This window comes from Argiope bruennichi, chromosome 6, assembly GCF_947563725.1.
Source record: "Argiope bruennichi chromosome 6, qqArgBrue1.1, whole genome shotgun sequence".
NCBI lineage: Eukaryota > Metazoa > Arthropoda > Arachnida > Araneae > Araneidae > Argiope > Argiope bruennichi.
Genome location: NC_079156.1, coordinates 119,874,280 through 119,892,763, shown reverse-complemented (window position 1 = coordinate 119,892,763; position 18,484 = coordinate 119,874,280). Strand labels below are relative to the sequence as shown.

The window sequence follows — 18,484 nt, the reverse complement described above, 5'->3', positions numbered from 1 at the left end:
TTTAGCCCAGTACATACAATTGTGTCTGGTGACAATTCCGTTCAGTTTGAATTGGGCTTCATCCGACGAAATTATACTATCCATAAATCCCGGTTCACATCTCCGGAAATTGAACCTTGTAGCACGGGAAATACAGTTTCTATGACGGTTCAAAGTTCAAATACATTTTTTGACGCACTCGGTATTTATTGATGTATAAGATTGGACCAAAAGTTTACCAATAACTCAAAAATTCTAGTAATGTAAAATCGGTTTTTTTTTTTCAAAACTTATAATCTGCTTAATTTTGCAATACTTTATCATTACACTTTATTTTTACTCATTCCCTAAACCGTATTACAAAGAAAATATAGGCCAAATTTCAAACTGATGTTTTAAGCAGTATTTTAGTGGTCGTGTTTAAAAAATTAAATTTTTGGAAAAATCACATTTCAAGAAAAATTATTTTAAAGCTATATTTTTTTAATTTTCAGTAATATATTATATACAGGGTAATTGATAAAGTCGTTTTAAGCCCTCTTAATTCAAAACGATGTCTCATATAGCTAAGGAAGTAACGTGTAGTAAAGCGATTCTCCTGCATTCATTTGGAAGCGGCTTGCCGTATCGATGAAAAAGGAAGTCCCTAAAACAACTAAAAAAAGAGAGAGAAAGCGACTAGCTTAATGCCCAATTAGGAAAATGTACACTATACCATAATAAAAACACAGGAAAATTTTCATGAAGTTATAAAACTTGTGGAGATATTTGCGATTAAAATTATGAACTTTCCGTCTCTTGAAAAAGGGTTCGTCTAAAAAATGAAAAACGTATTCTCCTCTATTATCATATAGTTTTTCTGAGTTAAGCAAAGGCAAAGTAAAATTTAAACAACGAAGAGAGTAAACAAATATAACTTTTTTAAAATCTGAAAAAGGCACTCCGGAGGGGGCAGAGGTGGGTTTGTGGTTACATTTTTCAGATTGGGACGAAACTTTCTTCAAGTCATGGAAAATTTATAATTTTAATCGCAAATATATGCGCTAATTTTACAGATAACGCCATAAAATTTTATTGCAGTATAGCATACATTTTTCTAATTGGTCTTTTTGACATATCTCCTTTGTTTATTTTTTAAATTATTTTTTGTAGCTTCTATATTTCGACACAATGGACTCTGTAACTTATCTCAATAAGTTCAGCATAGCCTCTTAACTATAGGTGCACATTATTTCTCTGGATAGAGGAGACGCCGTTTTGAATTTAAAGGGACTTTATCGATCACCTTGTATATATTTATATATAATTCTCAAAACTTCTTAGATTTTTAGATTATTCTCCTTCCAGAAAGTAATTCATTTTGTTACATTTAAAATTTTGATTTCTTTTAAATAGTTTTCTTGACTCTGGTAAGTATTTATTGCAATCAGCTATGCAGCCGTCACCGGCAAATTTCGATGTTTCTTCGATCAATCAACTTGAAAAATCCACATTGATTGACCCGGAGATACTGCGATCTATTAATATTTTTCAAAATTATCCATTTGTCTTATCTATCTATCAATAACAAATTTATCTTGGAAAAATTTCAAAATAATATCTAGCATATAGCAAAAGAAGCGAAGTGGGAAAGAATTATTTTTAAATAGCCTTAAAAAACAATGAAATTTTTTTATTTGTACTATTGCTTATAGTTCTATTTTCAACTGAAATGTCAATTGAAAATGAAAATATTATATTGAAACGAAATGTCCCCAATTTCATTAACAATTATCGAAAAAAATAAAAGAAAAACGATTTTGAAAATGTAAAAAGAGAAATACTTGTATCCAGAATACTCCAGAAATATATCCAGAAGCACTTATACATTGTCCATCGTATAATAGATGATGAAAATCTGAGTAGTTAATATTCCTTCGATAATATTCTCGATTAATATTCGAGTATCTGGTGTCTCCCTCAGCTTCTTTTGGAACATCTCGAGTGCCTGGTGTCTCGTCACGAACGGTCCCTGAGGATGACTGTGGTGAAAAGGCAAGCTCAGTCACCCGCCGGTGTCTCATCTGAAGTCGAGGTTCTCAAAGCTCTCAAGTCCTTGTTCGAGCACCACAAGGCGCTCGACGAAAAGGTGAGACGTGCTCTTCGCTTTCTTTTGTAAATCAGCCTTTGTTATTGTTTATTTTTGATTTTATTTAAATGTTTTAAATATAGATTCATGTCCAAATTCTTCCAAACTGTCAAACCATGTTAAATATCTTGCATAACTGTATTGTGTACATAAATCTTTACAACATAGGGCAGTCCTGTAATATAAATGTCCAGTTCTTTCTGAATTTCACTTAACGTAAGTTCAATTTTTTATTCGTCTTGTAAATTATGCATATATTAAGCAGAATCCTTTTTTCTTTAGTTATCAACAATAGAAGAAAAGCACGCGATTTCATATAGGATAAAACGGTGAAAACGGTTTCAATTTTGGGACAATAGTGTGATTGTTTGAAATTAAGAAAGGAAACAAAATCGCCACAACTTCATACGGCTATTAAATTGGTATCATTAAAAATGCTTTTTTCTTTTTTTTTTCATTTGAAATGGTGTAAAATACATTTTTGTGCTGTAATATTTTTGGAAGTTATCAAGGTAAAAGGCCAATAATTTGCTTAATTTCTAAATAATTAAAATTTTAATTTAAAAAATCGCTTTGAGGTGCACATTGCCACCCTCCAAGGTATATATGTGCCAAATTTCGTAACTGTTGGTCAAAACGGTCAGCCTTTAGAGAGCCTCTTACACTCGTACATATTCATGTTTATTATTGGTAGAGATTTAACCTCTTTCGCCCTGAAGTAAGCAATCTCTCTTAATCATATCCAAAGCAGTTTTCTTGTTTATCTTGCTTCAATGTACTCACAAATAAGAAGGCTACCTCCGGCGACGTGCTTGGTCGCTCAGAATAGTTTTCCTGACTGCGAATTTGTTTATATGAAATGTATTTATTTATAAATTTCCCCTTCGTTGTTTCAAAAACAGAAAAGGTGAATGTAATAGAAAGTTCCTGGGTAAATGAATTGCTAAATCTGATTTCGAAATAAAGTGCAGTCAAAGCTTGCTTAACGAGCAAAACAAAATATAAAAAAGTGACCCGTTAACGAGCAATGTTCGCAGAACGAGTTGCGAGGAGACACTGTGTTGTCATATTTTGGAATCGCTTGTATCAGTCTATATTGAACTCTTCTTTGAAGATAAATTTTATATCACATGAAAATTTTGATCTGATTGTGTTGTCAAATGCAATTCCGAGGGGTTTCTGAGTGTCTGTGGAGCCTTAATCGATGAGATTTTGTCTCTGGCCAAGAATATGGAGCTAGAGCTAAAGATCAGTGACATCGACATAACAGAACATATACATAATACATACATAACAGAACTACTGAAGAGCTTATTGCATTCTGTGTCACAGCAAAAAGCTACGGGGGAGATTTCGCCAGGAGAGTAAGAAATAATATACACAACGGGAAAACCTACAGTGAAGTAAGGAAGGTAAAGAAAACATGGGAATTTATTATATCTTATATTGTGATGTGGCTGTAGTTATGCGCGCTACAAATTCATTTAATGATGATGCTATGTCTCATTTTTGCTAAATTTTAAAGACAATTTAAACAATTTTAGTGTAAAAAAGCACATGCTCACATTATAAATAATCGATTACATTATTTTAAGCTTAATTAAGTGTTTTTTAATTTTTCCCCTCCATGAAACGCAATGTTCTATTTTATGTGGATTCCTATGAAAACAAATTGTTTCTATTAACGAGGGTTCCACATTATAAATAAAAATTATATGTCTAAGCAAGTTGAATTTTAACAGTTGAAAACTAACAGACAAGAAAAGTTGCAAAGAAATACCAAAAGGTTTATTATCTCAAAAAGAATATTAATTCTTTAACAGTTATAATACCGAGAAAAAAAACTGATTATATGTAGCTCTTATTCTGAATCTAAATATGACGAAAACTGACGAATTTTATAAATTCTGCGCAAAGAATCGCTTTATAGAAAAGAGCTATGTATTTTACTATCTAAAGAAGCGTAAATCTTAAAAGCATGGAAAATATATATTAAAATTTTTTATTGTTTTTTTAATTGTTCGAAAGAGTTAAAAAATCAATCTAATAAACGGTATTAAAATTGATACAAATAAAATACTGAATCGAAATTCCAAAAATCTTTTCTATATGGACTCTTGTGTAAGAAAAGTTTATATTCTCTATATCGAAAATTGAAGACTGAGCTGTAAATTTATCTGTAATATTAAATTTGTAATCTATCGTATTTATACTTAATCTCATTATTGTACTGCACCTTTGAATGTTGAATAAAATTGAGACATTAATGCGTATGTTGAACATGTTCTTTCTAAAGATTCTTAATAACTATATTTTTGCTTAGAAATTTTAATTGATTGCTTCGAATACTTCTATGTAATGAAATGGGAAAATAATTGTGCGGAGGTGTACTTGAATTTGGATCCATTTGTACTTGTAATAATATTTTGGTTTATGTATGTTATACCTGCTTTTCTCATTTTCATACTTATTTCTGCTTAAAGGTTCGAGAAAAACTTCGAGTTGCTATCGAGAGAGTGGTCGCTCTTGAAGAAATAGTCAGCCAACAAAATGAAGAAGTATGTTTTGCTTGGTTTCTAATTTTGAATTGATGATTGAATGGATAAATTGAACTAACAGTGTATTCAAAAATGTATAAATTAATCCTTTGCACGATTTTAAATTCATTGTAGTAATATTTTGTTGTTGTTCTATTGCAGCTAAATCGTTACAGATCTCTTGGTTTCCTCAAAGCCCATGACAGTATGCAGTTGAAAGGTGATAATGGAGCTGACAATGCTAAGGTGTTGTTTACTTACCTTTTTTTTAATAGTCCTAAAATTTCATCTCATTTTATGCTATTCATTAATGTTTAATTAAATTCTGTCCTAAATAGCTTACTTACTCCTATGCTGTTTTATTACTCTTAATTTAAATAACTGATTTTGAGCAGAAAAGGGTTCTTCTCTACTCATATCTCCACAAATGTATTCTGCTTGTGGCAAAAAGAAAGAATGTTAATGTATTAAAAATAAAATTTTCCATTTGAAATTAATTTAACGAAGCTTTAACGAAAACGAATTAATTGACATTATTTTTGAATTCCATATTCACGAGTTTATAGCGAAAATTTTGCATAATGTACTAGTAGTACCCGCATGATGCTATCCTTGGTGAACGTCAACGAAAACAAAATAATAGCATAAACTGGAATAAAATTAAATATGACAATCAAATCAAAACAAAAAATAATATCAATGTTGCCTGTTTACTTGTTCTTTGTGACAATTATATCACTTGCTGAACTGCAGACGATAAAAATTGAAAAAATTAATTAAAAACGGACACTTATTATTATTATTATTTTGAGGAAGGGAAGAGATAAAAAAAAGTAAGTTAGCAGCAAACGATATTACTAGAATTTAAATCGCATAAAGAATAATTTCCATAATTCTCCGAACCTTAATTTTCAACTGGAGCCTTGCCAAATCTACGAAGAAAGATTTGATCCCCTGCTATTCACTGGATCCACGAAGAAAATATTCGGTCTTATCTGAAAAAAAATTTGAAATCAATGAAAAAACGCATTTTGATTGTTCATATTTTAAATTAGGAAGGAATGTCCGAGTTATTATCTCAAAAGATTTGGAAAAGATAACAAAATTAGAATGTCGAATGCATTTTAGTTTTAATTCTTAACATTTTTCCGAGAAAAATGATTTTAGAAAAAAGTATCTTAAAATACTATAAGCAACGTGAGATTTTCAAACTAAACTTTATTAGAAAAAGCAGTTATTTGTTTTTTCCGACGGCCCATTTATCCTTCAATTCTTCCTCTTCAATAATCAGAAATGGTACTGTAGACAAATTTGTGCAAAAAATCATCCATATTTAAAATTATTTAATAAAAGATTCTATTTCAAATTTTGAAATTCGGTTATCGAAGGGCATTGAATCACTGGTATAACTAACTACTTGTATGTCAAATTTTATATCTGCATAATGAATAGATTTGTCTGAACACCAAAGACATGCGAGTACTTCCTTTTTTCCTTAAGTATAGACATTGACTTGGTACTGAAAGAGGGCTTTTTGTTTAAAATTCCTGCAGGAAATTTATTGGCATTCGAAATAAAATATAAATAAACAATTATTAATGACATTATCTTTACATAAATTAAATTAATTAATTCCAATTATCTTTGAGTAAATAAATTCTACATATAATTCCCAAAATGATCGAAAAAGGATAGAAATCAACAGAAAAAAATTCTTTGAAAATATTTTTATGGTCTGTGCAAACATATATCAATGAAAAGCAAATTTATTTATTTACATATTTTTTAATTTATATATTTTTAAATTTATTTTTTACAAAAAAAAAAAATGCCAACAGTTTTTTGGTGTTCAAATGCACTTTTTTTTTTATTTGTGATTAAAATTTTTTAACATTTTAGTTTTAGGAAATGCATATAATCCATCGGCGAATAATAGAGTTTACTTCATTACACTATTCAATGAAGCTCTTTCTGTTAATTCCAACATACCTTTAAAAATATTATATGGCACATTCTGAAAGAAATTTGGACAGTTAAGGATTTTTCCCCCTAATTTGGTGATTTATGTACCATATTCGTGCTGATATAAAAATGGAAGTACAAAAAGTCAGCTACTTTTTGTTCATCGCACCTTTTCAAATTTCCAAGCAGCAAATTAATATGAAATAATAAATCTTCAAATAGATATTATTCTGTGTAACTGTTTTGTATGTAAATAATTTAAGGAACATTTTCGTTATTAATAACTTTTTGGTTTACAAATAATGTTTTAATAGAAAAGAAACATCATTGTTTATTTCTTGCTAGAAGTGATCCCGCGGTGACCTGGTGGTAAGGTCTCAGCTTCTGAGCCGTAGGGTTTCAGATTCGAGACCCGATTCCTCCGAAGAACCGTCGTGTAAGGGGGTCTGTTGCACATTAAATCCGTCATGCCAAACGTCCTCCCGCTGGTGTGGTGTGGTGTGGTGTGGAGCGGGGGGTGCCAGCTCAGGTGTCGTCCTCGTCATCTGACCGTGGTTCAAAATTACGAGGTCCGTTCCAAAATAGCCCTAGTGTTGCTTTACAACGGGACATTAATATAACTAAACTAAACTAAATTCTTGCTAGAAGTTATTCCCATCTAGACACTCTGTTATATTGTTAACAATATCTCAGATCTAATTGCCACAAATTTACTAACGAAAGTTGGAGAAAAATCATGCACATTGGATAATAATAAATAAAAGAGTGTTTAAGAAACTAAAAAAAATTATAATTTGTAGTGCACTTTAGATGTTGCTGTTGTTGTTTCTAATGGCATTTGTCATAGACAAGCCCACTGACTTTAGAATTCAGTCATTTTAAGCCAAGGATGCGTCTCTTGTTTTTTCAGTAGCGCCATCAAGGGCCAAGAGTACGACTTAGTTACACACACGTCATAACCCTTTTTATGTTGCGGACTTCATTCATGCATTTCCTTCACTCATCCACAGATCGTCATTTAGACCTGAATCAGAGAATGATCACCCCTGATCCAGTACTCCCAGTAATATTACTCTCGACATGGAGGACTTTGTGACCATGACAGATTTATACGTGCGCCAGCCACCACACACACAAGGAGTCTTCGGAAGGCGGGGTTCGAACTCTCAACCCAAGGGACTCGAATCAACGCCCTACCAAACAGGGTATCCCGGCCCTGCACTTTAGATGTAAATTTATTGTCGCATTCTAACTGAGGGCTCGGTAGCCTAACGGTTAGAGCACTGCTTTACCATGCCAAGGACTCGGGTTCAAATCCAAGAACAATTGTTTACATTAATTTCCTTTATTTAATTTATATGCAAATTATTATTTGTGTAAATATTCTCCCTCGTTAAGTGTTCTAGAACATTCCTCCACGTATATAAAAAGATTACAGCTAAGTAAGTCTTCAGTTGTAGTGCTGTCCGTGTAATTCTGTTTTGTCCATACTGCGAAATAAATCTGTTTATAAAATTGCATCACATTACATTTCTATGTAACAATATAATAACATTAGAAATTTGTTTCCTTACTATGAGATTTTTTTTCTATCCATAAAATTGACGAGCAATCAAATCAAAACAAAGCAAGAGTGACCCATTATGAGGGGAAAGAAATGCAATATTGAATTTAAAATTTAAATGAAATGTTAAAAGAAAGAGGGTCATTGCAAAAACCCTCGATTTGGTCCGTAAAGAGATAATGTAATGAATCAGCCTTAATATAAAATAATAAAAATTGCAGACTTCAATTCATTGACCTTTGCTATTTATTGATGCTTAATTTTATTTGCACTATGTAAGGCTGTAATGAATCAGCCTTAATATAAAATAATAAAAATTGCAGACTTCAATTCATTGACCTTTGCTATTTATTGATGCTTCATTTTATTTGCACTATGTAAGGCTGTAATGAATCAGCCTTAATATAAAATAATAAAAATTGCAGACTTCAATTCATTGACCTTTGCTATTTATTGATGCTTCATTTTATTTGCACTATGTAAGGCTGTAATGAATCAGCCTTAATATAAAATAATAAAAATTGCAGACTTCAATTCATTGACCTTTGCTATTTATTGATGCTTAATTTTATTTGCACTATGTAAGGCTGTAATGAATCAGCCTTAATATAAAATAATAAAAATTGCAGACTTCAATTCATTGACCTTTGCTATTTATTGATGCTTCATTTTATTTGCACTATGTAAGGCTGTAATGAATCAGCCTTAATATAAAATAATAAAAATTGCAGACTTCAATTCATTGACCTTTGCTATTTATTGATGCTTCATTTTATTTGCACTATGTAAGGCTGTAATGAATCAGCCTTAATATAAAATAATAAAAATTGCAGACTTCAATTCATTGACCTTTGCTATTTATTGATGCTTAATTTTATTTGCACTATGTAAGGCTGTAATGAATCAGCCTTAATATAAAATAATAAAAATTGCAGACTTCAATTCATTGACCTTTGCTATTTATTGATGCTTCATTTTATTTGCACTATGTAAGGCTGTAATGAATCAGCCTTAATATAAAATAATAAAAATTGCAGACTTCAATTCATTGACCTTTGCTATTTATTGATGCTTAATTTTATTTGCACTATGTAAGGCTGTAATGAATCAGCCTTAATATAAAATAATAAAAATTGCAGACTTCAATTCATTGACCTTTGCTATTTATTGATGCTTCATTTTATTTGCACTATGTAAGGCTGTAATGAATCAGCCTTAATATAAAATAATAAAAATTGCAGACTTCAATTCATTGACCTTTGCTATTTATTGATGCTTAATTTTATTTGCACTATGTAAGGCTGTAATGAATCAGCCTTAATATAAAATAATAAAAATTGCAGACTTCAATTCATTGACCTTTGCTATTTATTGATGCTTCATTTTATTTGCACTATGTAAGGCTGTAATGAATCAGCCTTAATATAAAATAATAAAAATTGCAGACTTCAATTCATTGACCTTTGCTATTTATTGATGCTTCATTTTATTTGCACTATGTAAGGCTGTAATGAATCAGCCTTAATATAAAATAATAAAAATTGCAGACTTCAATTCATTGACCTTTGCTATTTATTGATGCTTAATTTTATTTGCACTATGTAAGGCTGTAATGAATCAGCCTTAATATAAAATAATAAAAATTGCAGATTTCAATTCATTGACCTTTGCTATTTATTGATGCTTAATTTTATATGCACACCTATGGATCAATCAATGTAAACATTGAAAAAAAAATTTCTCCGTGACTAGGCGCCAGTATCGAAGTTGGGATTTTGCATCCAATAATGACACAGACCAAAAAGGCGGAGATATTTTTGATTCCGCCCAGCGTTACAAACTAGGGTAGATGATTATGTACACTGATTTTCTTTTTGTATCTTTTATCAAAACATACATGACTTAAAATTAATTACTATTAAGCTCATATTTTTGAAATGAATTTCAGATTGCCAACGGAAATATCGATGCAGGTGTCGAAGCATCGAAAGTCATCGAATTGCAGGATCTAGTCGAAAAACAAGCCAACGAGATTGCTGCCGGGCGAAACAAATTGCTCGATTTTAGCGGTAAAATGAGAGAGCTGGAAGAGACTATGACAGCTGCACAAAAAGAAGTCGCACATCTGCAACAAGAGAATAGTATGCTGTCAAGAGACTTACGAGAGGTAACAGCAGAAGGATTTTTTTTTTTTTTTTTTTCAATTTTGGCATTCAGTTTGCGAATTTAATTGTTTCTGAGAGTTAAGAATATTGTCGATTATTTGTTGTTGTTGTTTTTGTAGAATAATGCACAAAAGGAAGACCAAGAAGAAAGAATTACAACATTAGAGAAGAGATACTTAAACGCGCAAAGGGAATCAACCACGCTACACGATCTCAATGCAAAATTAGAACAAGAGCTTGCAAATAAGGAAGCACATTTAAAACTCGTGAGTCAAACATTTTGTTCATTCCTTTCTTTTTGTTGTTATTGCTGTTCATTTCTTTTTATTCGCAACTATTTACGTTTGGAATGTGTTTTTGTTTCGATACTTTAATTCTTTTCTTAGCCCTTCGTTATGCGAATGCTCTCTCAAATCTTTAGTTATATATCAACTCGAAATCGATTTAGAGTGGTTTCGCAGTCTTTTAGCTATCTTCCTTGGCGGCTTTGGATTGGGTATTAACGAATTTTCGGCTTCAATCAGGCATCACCAAAAGCTGGGAATCACAATTCTGATCTCTCAGATCGCCGTGCCCAATGCCCCAAGAATTTTAAAATTTTATAGGCATGTTTTAAGCTGTATATTATTATATTACAAGATTACTTTAATTTAGCGGAAGAATTTAATTTAGAGATTGCAAATGGTTGTAATTTAATTTAATGTGATTAATGCAAATACATCTCATTAAAAAATGGTCCCTAAAAGATATAATCGTTGCAATGAGAACGATTTGTATGAACTGTATTGAAAGGCATTTGCAACAGACATTGTGGCATGAAATACATTGTTCTTAAATAGATATATTTTATTTATCTGATTATAAAAATTAAGAATTAAGCCATTAGGGATTTTTTTTAATTAAATGTTCTGAGAAATTACTGCACCTGATTTTTGACGTATAACAGCTCTGTGTAAAGAAGTGTTAATTTTTTTCACAGTTTGTCTTTCTTTAACATCTAATTTAATGACATTATTATTTTTGAAATATATTGCTGTTTTGGTTTAACTGTCCATTAATCGCTTTGCATGCGTATGGATTCTACTTCATTTATGCGTCGAATTTCAATAGCTGTGAGAGACTTAGTTCGATTTTAAATTAGAAATAATACAGTAATTTTACACACACATACATATAATTATGATATTTTAAATATTTGATGCTTTTAAAGCAAGATTGACAGAGATGGATTATATGGAAAATCTGCATAAACAGCAGTTGTAATGGTAGGAGAATGCCATAATGACATTGTAAAAAAATAAAAAATAAAAATTTATTTTTATTTTATATATATATACTGATATATTTAAATCTAAATTAAATCCTAATTAATTTCCTAATTTAGCCCATATTAACTTCATTCTAAAATGTGCTCTTGTTTCTTGATTCAGTTCCCGCTTTTTTTATTTAATTATTTCTAACACTGATGAAACTGGTCTAACTAAGAAAACTGATGACTTTTACATTTTCTCATGCTCCGAGCTGAAGGATAAAAATCCCTAAAACCCACACATACTTTTCAAAGATACCCAAGATTTTCTAAGTCTACACGTGTTAAAGAAATCCCTGCCAATTTGCTCTTATATTGAGATGTAAATAGACGTCATTTTATCATCGCCTCCCCCCTTTACAAATTATAACTCCACGTAGAATCAATTGAAATTAATTCCACAAGTTTCTTCTTTTCGACCGCGCATCTACAAATTTATATTAAACTGTACATATATTTATATAAGCTTTCTTTAATCCATTTTTGTAACTTTTTAACTGTCGATATTTTTTTTTATTTTGTTAAAACTTCGCTGACTTAAATTTAAGCTTATTTATAATCAAATTTTCCTTTAAATGTATATAATTTTATATAAAAGAATATAATGTGAATGTGAATTAGTAAATGCTATTGCCAGATTTTGATAATAAGAGGCCAGAGTTACAAAATTATTTTCAAGCATCATTTTTAAACAAAATCTAAGTCTTCTGTTGGTTTAACATCACAGTTTTTAACTCAGCTAAAATGCTTAGTTAAAAATTGCAATGCTACGTTTATTCAAGAACACGCTTCGGTCTTTTCAAACCCGGAGAATATTTTTCTTAATCAAACATAAAAGATATTATATTTATTCCGCAAAAAACGTTAGTCACTTGAAAACACTGATACAGTGGAATAGTTTTCAGATAAACATCATTTTTAAAACTCCATATTAAAAAGTGTTTTAAACATGAAGTCTTTAAAGTTATTTTAAAGATTATTGCTCTTTTAAAACTCAACAAATCAGGACTTACATTCAAATTATTATTTATTGATACCAAAAAAATTTATATTGCTGAATCTGAAATAATACTAACTATCGATTTTTTTTCAAAGCAGTCCAACGTTGAAAGACTACCGCAAGCGTCTATTTTGTGCGATACGAAAATATGGAAGTTTCCGAAATACTTGTGGTCACCTTCCAAATGTCTTTGTAGGTGTGAAAGTTGAGGTTCGAACTTGCAACGTTAGGGTTCGTAGCCGCGTAACAAAGCCACTAGACAAAAGTGTACACTCCTCTCCGGAAGTTGTTATCTGGCTTATGATGTTACCACCACAGTATGCCACTGCAGTAAAACATCAGTTTCTCCAGAGAACAACTTATTTACTGTGATATATTTTTAAATAGGGCGGATCTCTGAGACCCAATACTCATAATCCGGGCTGAAGGTCTTTCAGGATCTTGAGGCATGAGATGAAGCGCTTGCGCAAAGAAAGCGCTTTTGAAAAAATTATCTTTTCGCTTCAAATCGCTTTTTAATATGCTTTATCTGCATTTGTTTGTATTCAACTCAAGATGTATATGGTAATTTAATAAAAGTTTTTTTTAATGAAAATATGTTTTTGAATTTTTCAGAGTGAAGAAAAAATTAAAGCATTACAAGAAAGATTAGAATTAGCTGAACAGAAACTTGCACAATTTAGCAACAGATCGGAATCTCCCAACGATGTAAATGACGAGGCCAAAAATAAGCTTGATGCTCTCAGTCAGGTAAAATACTGCGTTTCATTGATTTGTTTAAATTAAATTATTATGAGCGTGTGACTTGCTTTCTTTTTCAATGAGCAATAATACTGAAATGTTTTTTTTTTTTCTGGTAAGATTCATGAAAGACAAGGAAGTGTAGAAGAGAGACTTCTTCGGTTAGAGCAACAACTAGAGGAAAAGAGCATAGAGCTAGCTAGGGTGAGTTTGTTTTCATGTTAAATTAATGGCTTTACAATCATAGCTTTAAATACAATTCTGAATATATAACTTTATGGGAAAAAGTTTTGCTGTCAAATTAATATGTGTTTTAATACCAATCAGTGTTAATTTATCTATAAGGTTCACTTATTAATTAAATATTTATTCTTAAATGTAAGAAATTGATGCACAGTGGAAAGAATTAAGAGCATAGTTATTTGTTATGATATTTGTAAATAATATAAGAGGACATCTCTTATATTATATCTCTTTTTTCATATAAAATTGTTTTAAACATTATAGATATTGAAGGCAGAAAAAAGAGATTTATTCGGGAATTCTTGAAATTGTAATGTAAAATTAAGCCATTTAACAGCAACTTTGAGCAAATGTTGTCGGTTGAATGGATGATTTTTCTTGTGATGTTTATTGAAATTATATAAAATAGTGATCTTCAAAACTTCATAACTCAGTCAGTATTCGCTGCAGAAGAATGGAATATGTTTCCCTTAAAATGTTAAGTGTATAGAATATTTATCTAATATGATAATAAAACCCCAGCGCTATATAAAAATTCATAATTTTTCCACTACATTTATTGTACTGGAAAAACATTTATTGACTCAACCAATATGTAATATTTGTTGTTGTTGTTGTTTCTTTTAAACTACTTTTTCACAGAAAGGTATATGTCTGTCTATAATGATTTAGAAAGTAGCTAATGCAGAGTGAATACTCTGTATATATGCTATCTTACAATCAAATATGTAAGGATTTTGGAAATCCATTCCAACAATGCGTTTTTTAAGGAGATTGCATTCCAAAAATTTTCTTATTTCAAATATCATTGAAAGTATTTCTATAATATTGTCATTTAAAATTTAAATAAATTCCTCTACAACAGATAAAAAATTATTTTTATCTGCCACTTCAGTTTAAATTTAATACTTTTATTAAAAAAAAATCACTTTTTAAAATTCCTTACCATTTTTTCAACTATGAATATTTTTTATTCAAATTATATTTGCCGATTCACTAAAATGTATTACACAGAATTGCTCGCAGATTTGAAGATGAATCTAATATTAAAGTTAATATTGTATTTTTATTGTTATTTGTTAGGGAAAATGAGAAAAATTAACAATACCTCATTCTTATATCCCCTACCGATGATGGGAATACGCCTCCTACGGGAAGTTTGTACCGTGATCGGTGAGGGCCCTTAGGGCTCTCACCGATCACGATCTCACCGATTAGGAAAATTGTAAAATTCTGTAATGAAATGTTTATAAAATGCATGATTAATAGAGCATTACGATATCTATGTTATACATATGTTGCATTGTATGGCTTTACCTTATGCAGGCACGTCAAAGGGAGAAAATGAATGAAGAGCACAACCAGAGACTCGCAGCTACTGTTGATAAACTTCTGGCCGAGTCCAACGATCGATTACAAATGCATTTGAAAGAAAAAATGCACTCATTGGAGGAGAAAAACAACCTTGCTCAAAATTTAGACAGAACACAAAAGTTGCTGGAGGAGACACAATCGGAAAAGGTTGGATCCCGTATAATTTCCTTGTTTACTTTTTATTTTTGTGAAAGTTTTCACTTTTGTTATGAACTGTTGTTCTTCTATTTTTATAGGACAAAATAATTGCTGATTTAGGTAAAATGAGAAGCGAAATGGATTCTTTGAGACATGAGTTTCATAATTACAAGAGTGATTCATTGTCAAGGTTTGCTTCTTTTTACTTTTTACAATATTTTCCATTTATAATCATCAATTGCATTTATTCTTAAGTGTGTTTAATATAGTTGAATTTTATTTTAAACTTGTCTGTAACTAGTGATTAATACTGTTTTATAGTTTAATAGAAATTTTATTTTAATGAGTTTATGCTTTCTTTTTTTTTTTTTAATTTGAGGGATGGCTTGATTTTAAGTGTCTATTCTGTTAACCCATTAACCGACTAAGATTCCAATTCTTTTGATCAAATAACTTTGAACTTTAAAGAATGAGCTTTTAAAAAAATTTTCTGTGTATTCAAAGTTTTAAAATCTGCAAAATATTTGATTTTTGGAATTTTAGAAAAGTTTTGAAAATTAACTCCATTTGTCATCTTCTCAGTTTAACTTGAAAAACAGAAAGAAAAGACTACTTTATCACTTGGGAGGCTATATTAATATTAAAAGATTTCTCTGAGTTAACTTAGTATTAAGATGGATTAAAATTTTTACTAAGTGAACTCTCTACAGTTTATTTGTCGCATAATACTATAATTTTTTTAACATTTATATAAATCATTAAAATAATTATTTATGTAAATGTATTACTTGTAATTATTAAATATCTGTCCCTTGTTTAAAATAATAATAAAAAGAAGTATTTTTTATTCCATGTTTTGTGTAGAAATTATACTCATTTCTTATTTGTCAATTTTAATTGCAGGCGAAGTAATAATCAACCTAGTTTATCTCCATCATGGGTCAGCTATACAACTGCAAGTGGATCAATATCTCCTAATCGCAGTTTGATGAATTCAGAGCCTGTTTCCACTCCTGTTTACACCTCAACTTCCCCATCACCATCTGGTTCCCAAAAGAGTCAAAGGTCTCATGGAATGAGTAGTGTTAAAGAAAATGTAATTGTAATTTCATTGGTTTTTAGTTCATTTCATTATAAAGTTCTTATTTTTTAAAAAATCTTTTAATTATTTTATATATAGAGGTATCATTAAGTCATTAAATTGCAGTCATATAATGATTGTAAACTATGAAATTTATATATTTCCTCACTTTTCTGGCAAAAAATGCAATATTTCTTATTTTTCTTTCATTTATTTATTTATTTATTTTGTAAATGTAAAGATTTAAAATAAATACTATGCAAAATTTTAAAATTCCAGAATCTTCTTCTAGTTAATAAAGCTTTATCAGAAAGATTTTTAAAGTTCAATTCCTAAATTTTGATCGACATATTCAATCTATCAGTTATTCCATTTATACCAGGTTCCATTTCATTGAATGGTAACAAAAATTGTAATTTCACAACTTGAAGATATGATTCACATAAAATTAATTACTGAATAGTGTTAGATACTTAATACATTAAGTCAAACACAAGGGGAGAAAAGTTACAAGTTCGTTGTATTCTACTGATCACATTTTAATCATATTTTGTAACATTTTTGTCCATGCCACTAAAAATCTATATTTTTTAAACAAATGCATGTAAATGTATGTAATATGTATATTAAATATATCTGTTTTCATGGAATTATCCTACAAAGACTCTGAAGTATTAAAAAACATATTAAAATTGATGTCTAGAACAAAGATATATAAAGAATGGTTTGATTATATAGAGAGTTAGGGGATTTATGTTCTTGAATTCATTCAATTCAGCATAGAATTCGTTTTATTCTAAAATTCTTATTTTTTAAAAGAATTTTTAATTACTTCATACATAGAAGTGTCTTTAAGTCTTTGAAATACAGTGATATAATGATTGTAAACCATGAAATTTATATATTTTCTCTTTCTTGAATTGGAAAATGCTATATTTCTTTTCTTCTTTTATTTTTTAGATATTTAAAAGGAAATAATGAAAAAGTTAAAGTTTAAAGTCAATTTTATGCCACAGAAATTTAAAATTCCGGAATTGTTCTTACCTTTTTGAAAATTAACGAGACAGAATTAAAAATTTCAGTCTTTGAATGTTCATCAATGCATCTAATTTATCAATTATATGGAATTTATGTCGAGTTCCTTTACAAACTAAAAAATGCATGCTTATATCCTCTAGATATGGTGCATATAAAATTAATTGCTGAATGTTGTAAAGGTACTTATAGATAAATAATAAATTGAATGAAAGGGGAAAAAATATCATCACAGGTTTACTGCAGTCTGCTAACCAGAATTTTATTATATTTTGTGGCATTTTTGGCGTCACCAAAAAATCTACATTATTAAACAAATGCATCTAATATTTATATGCATTAAATATACCTCCTTTTGTGGAAATATATTGCAAAAATTATTAAGTGTTAAAAAACATATTAGAATTGATGTCTAGAACAAAGATGTAAAAAGAATTACTTAGCTACATAGAATATGGGTAGATTTGTGTTCTTAAAATATTGTTTTCTTAAATCAAATCCTATTATACATCTTTCCATTTATCAGCAATTAAAATTTTACAAAATTAAATTTAAGTCCTATGTAATAGTTTTAACAATAATTAGTAATTATTATAACTCTTCATGTTTTTCTTCATGTATAACTCTTCATGTACAAACATTTTCAATAAAAATAGAATGATTTCAAGTTCCAAATCCTATTATACGTCTTTTCATTTATCAGCAATTTATCATAAAATTGCATTTTAATCCTATGTAACAGTTTTGACAAAATGTTGTTTTCTATAAATCTTCTCATTTTTCTTTTTTCATGTGTAAATATTTTAAATAAAAATACATCGATTTCCAGATTGTGAATTATCATTCTGTCTTTTCTTTGCTAGAGCTGGGAAAAAGCTGAACAAGCCCATGGCATTTCGAGTGTACAGCAGGGGTTCGATATAAGTGATAATGAATGCAGTCAAGAGGAAGAAGGAAATATATTTGAAACGATGGATATACTGTCTCCTTCAGGCCACACTGACGCACAAGCCCTTGCTCTCATGTTGCAAGAGCAATTAGATGCCATTAATAATGAAATAAGGTATTTGTAATAAAAAATTGAGTTTTCTCTAAAATACAGAAACTGTTTGTAAGAATACAATTTTGTTTGCATGAAGTTTGTGAACACAATTATTCTACAATACTACAATTTCTTATAAATTAAGGAATTTAATTCTAGAAATTAATACAGAAATTAATCAATTAA

General features: G+C 29.6%; 1 protein-coding gene across 3 annotated transcripts in view; it reads left to right on the top strand.

Moving 5' to 3' along the window:
* LOC129972659 (liprin-alpha-1-like) overlaps nucleotides 1–18,484 on the top strand; it is a 186,505-nt gene that overhangs the window by 131,873 nt on the left and 36,148 nt on the right. For all 3 annotated transcript variants that reach the window (XM_056086874.1, XM_056086872.1, XM_056086871.1), the window contains exons 3-13: nucleotides 1,943–2,107; nucleotides 4,591–4,665; nucleotides 4,807–4,890; nucleotides 10,119–10,337; nucleotides 10,455–10,601; nucleotides 13,260–13,394; nucleotides 13,506–13,589; nucleotides 14,955–15,149; nucleotides 15,239–15,330; nucleotides 16,044–16,236; nucleotides 18,120–18,319. In XM_056086874.1, coding sequence (XP_055942849.1) covers nucleotides 1,943–2,107; nucleotides 4,591–4,665; nucleotides 4,807–4,890; nucleotides 10,119–10,337; nucleotides 10,455–10,601; nucleotides 13,260–13,394; nucleotides 13,506–13,589; nucleotides 14,955–15,149; nucleotides 15,239–15,330; nucleotides 16,044–16,236; nucleotides 18,120–18,319 — 1,589 coding nt within the window. The remainder of the gene's footprint in view (nucleotides 1–1,942; nucleotides 2,108–4,590; nucleotides 4,666–4,806; nucleotides 4,891–10,118; nucleotides 10,338–10,454; nucleotides 10,602–13,259; nucleotides 13,395–13,505; nucleotides 13,590–14,954; nucleotides 15,150–15,238; nucleotides 15,331–16,043; nucleotides 16,237–18,119; nucleotides 18,320–18,484) is intronic.